This window comes from Melospiza melodia, chromosome 6, assembly GCF_035770615.1.
Source record: "Melospiza melodia melodia isolate bMelMel2 chromosome 6, bMelMel2.pri, whole genome shotgun sequence".
In the NCBI taxonomy this organism is placed as follows: domain Eukaryota; kingdom Metazoa; phylum Chordata; class Aves; order Passeriformes; family Passerellidae; genus Melospiza; species Melospiza melodia.
In genome coordinates this window covers 53,174,707-53,188,806 of record NC_086199.1, presented here as the reverse complement: position 1 = coordinate 53,188,806, position 14,100 = coordinate 53,174,707, and the positions used below count along the sequence as shown (strand labels likewise).

General features: G+C 42.4%; 1 protein-coding gene across 1 annotated transcript; it reads right to left on the bottom strand.

Annotated features, from left to right (window-relative positions):
* Nucleotides 1-1,862: 1,862 nt before the first annotated feature.
* On the bottom strand, nt 1,863-13,687 carry E2F8 (E2F transcription factor 8). The gene is made up of 13 exons (XM_063159404.1): nt 13,648-13,687; nt 12,097-12,372; nt 11,625-11,781; nt 9,880-10,185; nt 9,087-9,248; nt 7,542-7,679; nt 7,023-7,232; nt 6,409-6,493; nt 5,668-6,151; nt 4,586-4,801; nt 3,616-3,745; nt 3,208-3,524; nt 1,863-2,499 (listed from the first exon to the last, which is right to left on the bottom strand). The coding sequence occupies exons 1-13, from the start codon at nt 13,684-13,686 to the stop codon at nt 2,326-2,328; spliced, it is 2,694 nt and encodes an 897-aa protein (XP_063015474.1). The 5' UTR covers nt 13,687; the 3' UTR covers nt 1,863-2,325.
* Between the last annotated feature and the right edge of the window lie 413 nt (nt 13,688-14,100).

The window sequence follows — 14,100 nt, the reverse complement described above, 5'->3', positions numbered from 1 at the left end:
AAGCTTCTTAAATCTTTGTGCTGGCACCCTTGGTGACTTACATTAGGACCCCTGACATTTGAGAGGGATGAAGCTTCTGTAATGTTCACTCTTATTTTATAGATCGTGTACTTGGATGGATTTGTGCCATACCCAGCTGCAGGGAACTCTGTGAAGGAAGCTTTTGCCCCAAAATGTAAGTATTTTCCCTTTGGTTTTGGAAGAGGATTTAAGGGGAAAATGCAGGTGATGAACTTTTAGTTTTCCTGGTGTTGGGTGCTGCCTGATTTCTCTGCTGCTGTGTAACTTCCGTGTGCCCCTGTAAGGATTTTAATTTCTGTAATTTCTGTGTGCCCCTGTAAGGATTGTAAAATCTGTAATTTCTGTGTGCCCCTGTAAGGATTACAATTTCTGTGTGCCCCTGTAAGGACTGCTGAAAGGCTCATCACAGCTCCAAGGAACAGCTGGATCCATACAGGTACCTGGGATTCCCTATCATTCCAGGTCAGCTGTGGTTAGCAGGACCTGGGGTTAGAAGACTCAAGACACACAACTGGAGTTGCATATGCATGAACTGGAGTGGAAAGTAGAGTTTTCTATAGATCAGGGGAAGGGATTAAAGCCCTGCCCTGAGAGCTGGAGCACAGCAAGTCCAGAGCAAACCAGCTGGGGCTCAGAGGGGCTGCCCCAGAGCTCAGCAGGCACCCAGGGCAGGGAGCTGGGCTGCCAGGGACAAAGGCAGCTCTGCTGGGGCAGGAGACCCCTGGAGCTGAGAGAGCAGCATCTTTGCAGCCTGCAGAAACAGCACGCAGCAAGAAAAGTGCTGGTGAAAAAGCAACTGCAGTGTGTCAGGAGCCAAGGGACGCTGGGCAGAAAGGCAGAAAATATGTTCAGCTTTCCAAAACATGCTCAGCTTTCCAAAATGTGTGACAAGACCATTTCACCAAGCCTAAGTACTCTAGTTTCTTAGTCTGTCAGCTGTGGTGCTCAGAAATGAAAGGGGTGGTTTGTTTCTGCTGAGTAATGCAAATTTCTAAAACCTTTGCCTTTATATTCCAGAACGAAGTTGATAACAGGTGTAAGAAAGATCAGTTATCTCGTTGGAATAGAAAAATCTATTCAGTGCTCTAGTGAGAATTCTTCCCGCTTCCAGCTTTTATTCTTCTTTCCCCCTCATTTAGGAATATTTCAATAGTGAAATATTCTGTCAGGTGTATTTGCATTATTAAAGAGCAGATGAGTTTGTTTTACTGGGGTAGCTGTTTTAATTATATTTTTTTGTGCAGTCCAGGCCTGAATCTTGGGGCTTGCTACCATTTCTTCTATCCCAGGTTGGTCTACCAGGCACATTTCACCTGGGAAGGCAGATACTCTGTGTTTTTATTCAATTTGTCAGCTATTACTTGTTATCTGAGTGTGAACTGTATGAGGAGTCATCTTTCTCCCTTCAGTGTACATGAGACATTGCTGCCCATATTTAAATTTGAGTGGTTTGATTGAACCTGTTTGAAACTTCTGTGACATTTTGACACACGTTCCTGTGTGACTGACTTGATGTTCTGACTTGTTTTTTTTAGGAGTTGTAGTATCTACTGATAAGAGTGCAGAACTTACAGAGTTATTTAATTAACTTTTTCACAAAACACCATTTCTCCCCTTCCTTCAGAACACAGCAACCCCTGCCTGGCAGAAAAAGAATTGAGATGCCAGTGAATACGCAATATATGCATATGCAATGTGTAACTTAGGTAATCTAATCTGATCAAACAGAAAAAGTCACTGTAGAGTTTTATGTAAGTTTAATCTGAACAAATCAATTTAAAAATACAGTATAAATAATTCTTAACTTATATAAAAATGATTAAGAAAATTTGGGAGCTTTTTTTGTGCTTCTTACTAACTTTACAAAAGAGCATTATTAAACACAGAAGCAAAACACTTTACCTGTGGCCTTTTTGCTATGACATAAAATATTTACACACTCACAGTACTGTTTTTTTTTTTTGGTGCAAAATCTGTACTGACTGATAGACTGTACCTTTCTGTACAAAGACAATTTCATCTTACTTTGCATAGAAGAAATCAACACACGCTCACAAAAAATCCCACTAGATACATAACTTTGCTGTTAAATACTTCAGGTAAGCCTTTTGGAAAAATTCATTAGGCATTAACTTTCTCCTTAAGAGTCAGTTTTATTTTCTAAAGCATCAATTAAGGCTATTCCAGCATTGAGGTCATGGCAATACACGTCCAAACCATTGTCCATCATACAATGCCAGATATGTGCAGTGTGTTACCAGCAATTTTGCCTGCTAACACAATCAGAAATTCCCTATCCCAAAATTAGTCTTCTGAAACTTCAAGTTTTCGTTGAGGAATATATAAAGTTCCTTGAGAGGTTCTCTGGGTGCCATCTGAGTTTGCAGATAGTGCAGGTTCTGTGTTTGGCCCTCCTGGTGTGCGGAAAAAGTTCTCTGTGACTGCCTGAGGCTCCTGAGGCTCCTTTGGCTGGAGGAACTGAAGAGAAAAGACAAAGTTACTTTCATTTATGGGGGAATAAAAAGTAAGTTCTACTACTTCTAAGTTTCTACAGGATGTTAGCAAACTTTTTTTCTCCCTGAAATTTAAAAACGGAACTTTTTACTGAGAAGGGTATACCTGCATTCCTTTACATATGTATTTAAATACATAAAAATATGGTTTTTGTAATCCCCTTCTTTTTTAACACAAACAGATATTAGGCAATACAGTATTACATGAAATATACAGAGAAACTTCCTGTGGGGGGAAAAAAAATTTAAAATCCTGTACAATCCTATCCTATTAAAAGAATAGCTATTATTACACACGAGAACTTGAGGGTAGAGTAGGAAAGTATCAAGAAGAAAAGAAAATAACAATTTTTTATAAGCACAATGTCAGTTTGTGATTATTAAAATATCTCTCAGATATGTAAAATCCTCCCTCTAAAACAGTTGTTTCTTCACATCTTGTCATCTTCCAGCTGGCTCCACTTCCACCACAAATAAGTCACTTATCTTCCTTGCTAACCTCTCATCTCTACTGTACTTAGGCTGGCCTTCACTGCTAGCTCTTTTTGGGCAGTGCTGATTTCTAAAGATCAAAAAGAAATGTTTATTTATAAATTTTACCTGCTGTAAGGGAATTACTGCACTGCATTTCCCACTCAACCCACCACGGTGGAGCTGCAATGTTTTAACTCACCTTCCCTTCTTGCACATTTGTGCTCCCTGAGCTGTGGCTGATATTTTCTGATTGGGAAGAGACTGGCACGTGCTGTAGAACGGGGTTTGCAGGAACTTGCACACCAGCAGGTATCAGTCCTATGTGCTGCAGCATAAAGTTGAGAGCTGAAGAGCTTGGGTTGGGGGCAGAGCTGGTACTGCTCGAACTGAGGCACGAGTTGCTCAGTACAGGTGCAGCAGCTATGGAATTTGGTGACAGCATTATGTTCAAGGGTGTTATGTGAAAAGCAGGAATATTGACTGTCTTCAGTTCTGAGGCTGGCATTGGAATGACACCTGGAACAGAAACATCAGGTGTTGAAAGCAATTGGGACAAGCTGCTCCTGGCTCCTGAGCTGCCCCCGTGCCTGTTTCCCTGGGCACTCACCAGTGATGGGAGAGCTGTAGGCTGTGTGCTGCACAGAGCACACCCCAGCCTTCTCTTTGGTGGAGCACTCTGCCTTGGTGCCATGGGTGCAGTGAGTCAGAGGAATAAGATAACCAGATGGAAAAAAAGTCTGAGAGAGAAAGAGACAGCACATCTTTAGCCCAAACATGGAATAAACAAACTCCAAAACTCTTCTTCAAAACTGCAACCTTCCCTTGCCTTGTTCTTATTCTTTATCCTCCATGTCCCCAGGATGCCATATCCCATGCCTGTACTACTTTCTGTCTGAAAAGAGACACAACAGACTCAAGGACATGGTCTTTCAATTAAAACCACACAGAAATCAGCTGGCTCCATTTCCAGCTGATACTCTTGGTGGGGAACTGGAAATCCATCTGGGATTAACACAGTGCAATTTGACCAGATGGAAAAGAAACCCTGATACTGAATACCATTTTTTGCAGAAGAAACATTCTGGACCCAGTAAATCATCACATCACCTCATTCTTGGATTGTATTTTTCATAAAACAAACATTGGATGGCAAAACTTTTGCATTTACATATTCTGTTCTTGTCAACAGAACTGTTCAGGTTCTCTACAGCAAACAGTCTTAACTGCAGAATACTGAATTTTGCTGATGAAGAGAGTTTCATGTGATGCTGTTTCCAAGCATCTGACAGTAAGGATATGCAAAGAAAGGATGGGGGAGGTAAGGGATCTCATTATTGCCCTTAGCTCCTTGGTGTGACCTTCATTCCAATGGAAGCCTGAGAGCCTCTTTGTGTCCTCTTTTTTGTGTACTAAATGCACAAACAGAAATCCTACATTCCTTCAAAATAAAGTTTTAAATGCACATCAAAGTGAATTCAGCCAAAGACAACCTATGTAGGAGTAGTTTGTTGTAGTTTTGTTTCTTTTGCAGAGACTCCAAGTAGTGTCTTCCCAGGGAATGGCAAGACAAATCCTACCTCAGGAGCAGGAATGGCAAATGCCACAGGTATGTCTTGTTTTGTTTTGATTTTATCTTCATCCTCTGGAATATTTTCTTTTGTACATTGGTCACAGCAACTTGCGATGTTTTGATCTGTTTTGGTTTCATTCTGTCTCTCTTCCTGGACATTGTCCATTTCATGATTAGTTTGTGAGCTATTGGAAGGTGGTTTTTCATTCTTAGTGGATTCTCCCTTTGAAGAAAGCACATACAAAAAGAAAGGCAGGTGTTGTAAGGCTTAATGGTCTCAATTAGAACCCTACAAGAGTAGTTATACATTCTTAAACACTGGAAAGAAAGCTTTTTACTTCCTCCTCATTCCCAAGTTTGTACTTTAAAAATTTCTGGTCCCTAGGACAGCCAGGTCCATGTTATCACATCTTGTTTCTTCCCAGCTAGTGGATGTGGAATAGCATGCACTGTCATAACACACCCATAACATATGATGGCTGTTTCAGCAAGCCAAATTTACAGCAGATTTGTGCTAAAACAATCAGCAACTGAGGAGTAGAAAGCAACCCAGCCCCAGTCTCTCCATATACATCAAGTTTATCTGAACCTGTTATTCTCTTCATGTGCTGTTCTATTATGCCTACAACAAACCAACACTGGGTGGGAATATTTAGAAGGCATCAGGATTTTGGCATGTTCCCTGTCCATTGACTTTCATACATCCACTTTCCCTCCTAACACCTCTAAAGCCAAGAAGGGATGCCAGCAAGTTTACAGAATCCTAGAATTCAAGGGACCTTGAAGATCTCTTGCTTCCAACCTTGCTCCCCACCTGACCTACTCCAAAATAATTTACCAATAGGTAAGCTTTGACATAGTGTTTGGTGAGCTGCTTTATTTTCTCTACACCTGAACACTTTGTCTCCTTAGATGCAAACCCCAGCCCCCTCAAACATTAACAGCATAGCAAATGAAACACCATCTCTTCGAGCCTGATGTTATTTACAACGCCTACACTCACTGGCAGGCTCCTACTTCACTTTGAAAATGAGTAGGTGGCAACATTACTAAGCCATAAAATGGCATTTTAAAACTAATTTAACTTACCAAAGAAGTATCAAGGCTTTCCTCATCACTTTTACGCCTTTTAATTAAATTACTCTCTGGTAGTGCTTGTGATCTTTTAAGGCACCGCTGAGATGAAGTTTCTGATTTTGTTTCAGGTCTTTCTTCAGCTGCCAAGGACTTTGTAGGCTCATCTGGACCCCTCTGAGTGTCCCCTTCCTCAGTGGTTATTATATTTAATATTTTTGAGTTACTACTCTTCATTCCAGTTACGCTGGCGCAGGGCAGAGGCTGCAGCATGAAGCCTGGGCTGTAGGTGGTCACCGTGTGGGCTTGGGAAGGGTGCAGATAGATGGCATATGAGACCCCAGACTGAGGGTGAGGGAGGATGACTGGTGACACTGAGCTGTGGCTGGCAGGGCACGCCCCGAGGGGCTGGCTCAGAGCTGGCTGCTGAGAGGGCTCGGGCTTGGGGACAGCCTCAGGCGAGGACAGGGCACACTTCATTTGCATCTCCTCTGCTGTCCTTCAGCAAAAAACAAACAAAAACATCCCAAATGTGTTTTAATTCCTTCATGCAGAAATCAATGTTCTAAAAAATTATCTTCTGTAATATAAAAGTTAACATAAACCTGTACTTCTCAATCCACTAAAGAGAAAATAAATTAAAAACTAGCCTGCAGTACTCAAGCTTACTGGTTTTTGCAGGCTATTACTCCACTCAAACTGAGCATAACTTTAACTTGTTCTCACCTGTAAACTTGTAAACTTGTGCAAACTTACTTGGATTGTCCTTCCAGCTGATGTTTAGTGATTGCTGGAAACTGAGCTATTGTATTTGGGAAAACTGGTAAACTTTGATAAGTACCTGGTTGGAGGAGAAGAACAACAAATCAAAATAGTGAGTTCATAAATTCAAAGTAAAAATCTAACTTGAACTTGAGGCAACTGCATTATGTAGTGTAACATTTAATGAGGTAACTTATCCTCAAACTCAGCCCAGATGTGATTGGATCAACTGGACATCAGCTTACACCAAACCAATGTTAAAGCCCCCAGGGAGGATCCCTAGCAAGAACATGAACACGGCCAGGTAATTGTCTGGCCAGGTTTTGGAACACAGAACTGCTTAGATAGTATGACCCGAAGCAGAGTTTCTACAACAAAGCAGGTTCAGAGGAGATCCAATATTCAGTGATTCTAGACAAGCAGAAGGTTTGTAGCCATTTCTGCATTTTTGACAGCTTTTAAGATGCATTTTTGAAAGGAGGCACCACCCACATATCTACACGTCCTGTGAGAAGAGGGCAAGCCCAAATATTTAATGCAAGACTACATCTGACTTAAAAACAAAGAAAAAGAAGTTTCTAAAAGAAAAATGATGAAAAAATACGTACTGGCACTTATTTTAACTGGGCTGGTTGGAGCAGACTGGATCTTCCTTCTGTCATTCTCTATACTCTTAACTAATTTTATTAGAGATGAATGCCGAGTGAAGTTTTGCTTTCCTTTTGAAGGAAAAAGGGCTTTTGAGCACTGCTCTTTGGAAGTAATGGATTCTGAAATAGGTGGGGAACAGGTTGTAGAAGTGGCTTCAAGTTTTATATCTGGAAAACAGAAAAAGAAGAAAATATGTATCATATGCAGATTCAGTAATAAAAAGCAATTATTTGAGCCTGGCTTATAATTCTTAAAGTACCAACAGCAGCAAACATGGAAATTCAAGAATCTCAATAGCTGAACATCCACTGTGTGCAAATACATATTGGTTGCTGTGGTAATAAGGACAGTGATGTGACTAGTAAAAGATTTCCTGCTTAGTTATTCTGTCTTTTGGTCAAAAATTTCTAGTAGAGAAAATTAAAAAAACAATCAATATCATCAGCAGAACAAAAGGAAACGACACATACACCTACCCTGAGTATTTGGCAAGACCTCAGGTCCTGTCCACTTGAATGCTGGTTTTCTACCTCTCTCCTCTGTAACATGAACTTTTTTGATAAGCTTAAGGCTGCTGAGAACATTTGCTATGTCATAAAGTCTTCTAATTTTGGCTGAAATAAAAGAAATAAATGGAAAGTGTAGCACTGCAATTAACAAGTAGCATGTATCAGATAAAGAAAAGTTGTAACACTAAGCAGCTAAAAGGAAAAAGCCTTTGGAACAATCAAAAGAACAATTGTGTGGGACAGGTATTTATACAATGAAATAATATTGTGATACAAAGTTTACATGTAAAATAGAAGACATAGATACAGATCTAGAAGACACTGCAAAGCGTATTATGCTAAATATGGAAAAAAGAACATTTTCAAAACCAGTTGATTTCTGTGCAATGATCAAACCTACACAAATCCTGTAGCAAATATAAGTAGATTAAAAGGCAGGTGCACACATGCAATGGCAAACATGGGAACTGGAGGGCAGAGACACCAAAATCCAGCAGTATAACCATCCTGCATATCTTCCCTGTCTCTAGGTTGAGCTATTAGGGCAAAGTTTCAGCCAGAAGTCAAACTACAAGTGAGTTCTAGAGCATAGTGAATGTGCTTAGGTCATGGAAGTTTTGGCTTCATAACCAAGAATGTGGTAAAACTTGATAAAAATTGATACTTGAAATACAGGTAGACAGATGGAACATCCTGAAAATGCTTTTATTGTGAGACAGGCTCTTCTTATGGAAGAATAAAAGCAAGAAAAAACCCTACTGAGTAGCCACCCACCATCTCTATGCTGCTGTGAGGCAGTGGAAAGGAAATAATGAACTGAAACCAACAGGATCAGTATTCACATAGACACAATTCCACCAAAAAACCCCTCAAAACCAACACAAAAAATAACCCAGACAAGCAAAGGAATCTTAGAATTAAGGAAGAGTCTAATTTTCAATGAAACCCACAACTATCCCTCAAAAGCAGCACATTTTTAATTATTACATGTCTACTGACCTAGACCTAGAAATACCATTCATTTGAATGGAGAGGAAGGGGAAGAAGTGTGCAGGGAACTGAGAGAAGGGTAAAAGAATGAAGAAATAATTGGCAGTTAGAGCAAAGGGTTTCACTTCCTCTGACATGCAAGTTGGTCACAAGATTTTTACAGAATTTCTTTAGATTTCTACCAAGTTAGCTATGGGGACGGAACACAGATTTTGCATGATTCTGGGGCATCTTTGGTGAAATGATGCTGAAAACTTTGACAGGCTGCTTGAGGAAAGAGAAATTGTTCCTAATAGGGAGGCTTGTGACAATACTTCAGAAGGGAGGATTTAATGGACTTTTCCTCTCAGGTGGGCATTATGCATCAATAGCCATACAAAAATTATAAAATGTAGAAGGTGTTTAGTGAGTTTTTGGAGGCTCAAATAAACATTTGTGGCAGGAAAAATAAGACAGTATTTTTCCTTATATGAAGTAGTACTGGGATAACTCATTTAGCTTACACTTGGCTGTTGTACTTACTTTTAAACTTGCTTTTATCTAAGTCTTCTAATTGATCTTCTCCAATCAGGATTTTAGCAGCAACTTCAAGGCTCACTATTTGAGGTGTTGATACAAGAAACAGCATCACAAATTTCTGACTCATCACTCGTAAGGACTTGTATTTCCTGCCATTCACTGATGCTGCAGCAGACAGGAAAAAGGATTAAAGTATTCAGGGACACACCAGCTACAAACATAACCACTGAAGAAATTAGTCAGTAATAATAGTTGTAAGGATAACACAGAGACCAGGGCCAGTGCTGACTCCAGAATCAGTTCCTACGTGACCAGAAACAGATGACTGGATGGATACCAAGTCTAACTACAAAGAACAGACAGTGATGTATCCCACATATACGCTTCCCATTGTCTGACAACTTCTACTCTTAAAGATGCTTAACCCTTAATTAATATTTCTTCCACGAATCAAAGCTAAATTAATAAAATCAATTGAGTAATTTATGCTTCAAGTTTCTATAACATTCAGCAGTAACTTCTGGTTTCTATAACAACTCAGTGGTAATGGCAATTGAATTATATGTTGGCGTATTTGTTAGTTTTACCTGATGTAGAAACAAATTACAAGAACTGAACAAATAAGACAAGTGAAAGAGTGCAGAGCACTTTTTCTTACTACAAACAGTTGTGGTGCCTTTGGGGCAGCACCACCTCAGAAAAAAAAAAGGAAGGCTAATAAATGTTTTTCTCCCGTGTTCATAGAAATTTATCATTTCAAGTACATATTATTCTTGGCATTATAGAGAATTATTACCAGCACGAAATTCCACTCCTGGGAGCTCGACAAAAGACATTTCTGACTGCTCACTTGAGCCAAAAGAACTTGCCATTTCTTCATTCCTTTCACCGTCAGGATCGAATTCATGCTCATACTCTCTTCTCTTGATCATCTGTATTTGCTGTATGTACTTGTTCTCCTCCCCCACCTTTTTGAGGGCCTGCAGGGTCTGGGGGAGGTTGTGGCGCCCGTGCCAGACGTATCTGTTCCTGGCCAGGCGGCTCACCATGTGCAGGCTCTCCAGCACGTTCACGATGTCGTAGATGCGCCTGCGCTCCACATCTGCGGGGAAAGGGGAACATGACAGCTCTGCTGTGTGACACACCTGAACTTGTGCATTACCTGCAGCACAGAGCCCTCTCCTTCCTCTCAGCATACTTCCAAAGCATTTCTGCCAATTCCACAGCATAAACTGAAAGTAGCCCTCCCAGGACTTGCCAGCAAGGAAAGCAAATCTGGCTTCGTATATGCAAGGACTTGCTGTTCCAGAGTTATACTTGGCTTTTAGCATTCCTTAAGCATTAAAATTTACTGGTGCCAGAAGCGCCATTACATGGGTTTCAATCCAGCTTTAGAAGAAACAGAGCATTTTTAATTATTCACTGCATTGCTTCTAGGCTGTGTCCTTAAATAACCTCAGAAACTCATGGTAGGAAACTGTTTTATAACTTCGTTTTACCTGTCATTTTATTAGCACGCTCTTCTGTTGTGCTGTGAGGGTCCCCAGGATGAGGTGAGAGATGAATCTGACTCTATATTTCTTAGAAAGCTGATTTATTATTTTGTTATTATATTATATTAAAAGAAAATGATATACTAAAACTCTATTAAACTATAGAGAAAAGAATACATCAGAAGGCTAGACAAGAATGAATAATAAAAGCCCATCACTGACCAGAGAGTCCAACACAGCTGGACTGGGATTGGTCATTAAATTAAAACAATTCTCCAAATCACATTCCAAAGCAACAAGACAGGGAGAAACTGAAGCTTCCCAGGAGAAATCCTGGTGAAGAGGTTTTTCATAAAATATCACGGTGACACTCTTCTGTTCTCATTTGTCTGATAAACTCTTGGTTTTGACCAGACATTTCCTAAATTATATGTCCTTTTGTACAAAGTATACAAAAATGTAAATAATACAGCTTTAAAATTTTAAAACTATTATCCATATAAAAGCTGTAGAATACTGTAACTCCATAATTCTTTTTTCATTTAAAAAAATTTCAGCTTGATCTTAGAAATGTGGACTCCGCAGAAATGATTGGTGCAACATAAAAGACAGTGATATAGAATGAGAAAGTTAATATAGCATCAAGAACAGAAAGAAGATCCTTGCTTTGATGTCATGATCGGACAGGAAGCTGTGGGCTCAGTTTGAGAAAATCTAGTTCCTGCTGCAAAAATCTAACCACTAATCTTAGGTATCATCTCTGAATTTAAAAAACTGCAACTGTTTAAAATGCTCTGCTTATTTGTAAGCAATAACTTAGATGTCCAATATGAAACAGAATTCGGATTCTCTCAGTTCAATTCACTGAGGAAACATCAGCATTCTAAAAGAATTGCTTTGGGAATTAGCAGTTTAAAACTGGGTTTAAATAAATTTGAGAACAGAGTAAGCATTCAAAATTGTATGGAGCAAAAATATACTAACGAAAATGGCAGGTTATAGGCAAATTTGCATGAAGAAATATTCAATAGGATGAACACCAACTTACGTAGCTCTTCAGTGACTTCATCAAGGCAAATGTAACTTTTCTGTGAAGGGCTGGGGTAATCAGGATACCGAGCTAAGAATTTATGACACAGTAATCCGAGACTTTTCTCTTTGCGACTTGGCTGAGATTTTTCATATTCATCCCCCAATAAGTGCTCCTAAGAGGGAATAAGGAAAAGAGATTGTGAGGTTTTTGACAATATATAAGCACAGATATTTAACAGCTTCACAGTGAGCACTGGCAAAGGGCCAGTGCTCTCCCTTTGTCCTCAGCAGCTGTGAAATAAAACCAGAACACTACCTGTTGAATGAAGCTAGTCAATATCATTATTATATTTGGTAAATGCTCCAAAACCAAAACTTTTAAAAAAGATATGCTGAGTCAATGTATATTTTTATACTGAATAAACAGCCTTCAGCTAACTTAACAAAAAAAAAAAAAAAAGAGAGAAAACAAATACTTTTCAACATACCTGCAAACAGTGTTTTGTCTGTAGGACCTCACTTGAACTGTCTGACAGTTGCCTTCTCTGTTCTCTGCTCCTGATCTCAGGACTGGCTGCACTAATCAGCATCTTCAGGTTGGAAGTAGGTGTCCATGGATCTGCCGGAGGGGTTTCCTTCGGTTTTGGGGGTGTGGTTAGAGACTGACAGTCAGGCTGTCTCTCTGTCAGTACCAACTGTGAGGTAGACGCTTGTTTCAAAGGCGTTTTCAGTACGTTTTTGCATGGCTCAGAATGCTCATTCTCCTGCATATCAATGAAAAGAACAATCGGGTGTACCACGATCCATTTATCAATAACAGTCAAAGGGAGACAGAGATCCATCGTGTTTTTTGGGTAGCTCCAAGTCAAGGGTTCCAGTCATACTCGGAACCGAGTCCCTTCCCTGAAACCATTTTTGTGCCTGTAGCTTAAGGCTCGGGTCCCCTAGCACTTATTTCTCGGGCAATTTTCCTTTTCCTTCCTCTGAGGTAAATCAGAACATAAGTTAATGCATAGCAGAGAGCTATAAATAATAGCTGAAACATGTAATGACCCGGGAGCGGGTGTGATGTTGCTTATAAATTCTTGTTGAACTAAATAGACACCGGCGTGCATGTCAGGGAAAACATATCCTTATTATAATATAATTAATTATATATTATATATATATATATTATAATTATAATATATTTGCCTCAACTCCGGCGCCCAGCCCGGTATTTGTAGTCATGGAAGTGTTGGCTAACAAGCTCTTAACTTTTAGAGTGAACTTTAACAAGCTCCCGACAAACTTCGGAGCGGAGTGAGGGGTGGAATGTGATCGCGGGGCTTGCCGAGACAGAACACGAGAGGAGAGGATGAAGACGAAGGGAGAGCGAAGGGAAGGGGTGCCCGGGCGGGATCGGGACCGCTCCGCTTCCCCGTCCTTTCCCTCCTATTCCCCCTTTACTTTTCGCGCCGCGTCTCCGCGCATGCGCGGTCGGCCCCGTAAATCCCTCCGAGAAATGGGTCTGGGGTCTGTGGCGGTCCCGGAGCCCATTTCGGGGTCCCAGAGCCCCTTTCGGGGAGCTGCCCGGGGCTCCGGGCAGGCCGGTCAGCCTGGAATTGTGAGGGAAGCGGGCTCGGCACAGCGCCGCCCCACCTCCGCGGGACCCTCTCCCAGTGGCAACTTCTCCGTCTCGGCACCACAGAACGCCCGAGACAAACGCGCTCCGAACATCACTATCCCTGCTCCTCCGCACAGCTTCCGTAAGGGAAAAACAGAGAGGAGAGGACAGCCAGGAGGAAGAAGTGTTCTTCACGGACACCGGGGATAAAGGTCGCGAGAGATGAAGTTTCAGGAGCTCTTGTTGAGGACAGAAATTAAAGCGAAGGTAAAAACACGCTCGGTTTCTGCCATCCCGCGGTTTCTACGCGCGATCGTTCCGACCGGAGCGGTTTCACCCCCAGCCGGGCTGAGCGCGGGCAGAGGAGCTGTCACCGCCCCGCGGGAAGCGGCAGCCCCGGGGGGCGGCTGCTCTTGCTCCCCGGAGGAATTACCTTGTCGCCGGCCCCCATCTCCCCGCCCGCCGGCCGCATTCTCCCGCCGCCTCAGGAGGCGACACCCGCCGCGCCGCTCCGCATCGCAGGTCCCGCCGGCTCTGCAGGGCGGGAGGAGGGAGGGAGGCACTGGATGGGGGCCCCGTGCCGGGCCGGTTCCCGCTGCCCTCCGCGGCCGCCGGGCTCGTCCCGCCGCCTCCCGGCCCGGCCCGCGCGCGCCCGCCCGCCGCCCAACGGCCCCGGCCCCGCCCCGCCCCGCCCGCCGCGGCCTAGCACCGCCCATCAGCACTGCCGGCGGCGCGTTTAAACACAGGGAAGACGCTACCCCTGCGCCCTCCCCATCTCGCCGCGCACCCCACAGTCCGGGAGCGCCGGCGGCCCCCAGGAGCAGCGCTGTCGCTGCCGCCCGCCCCGGCCCGGCCGAAGCGCGGGGCCGCTCCCGGTGCCGATTTG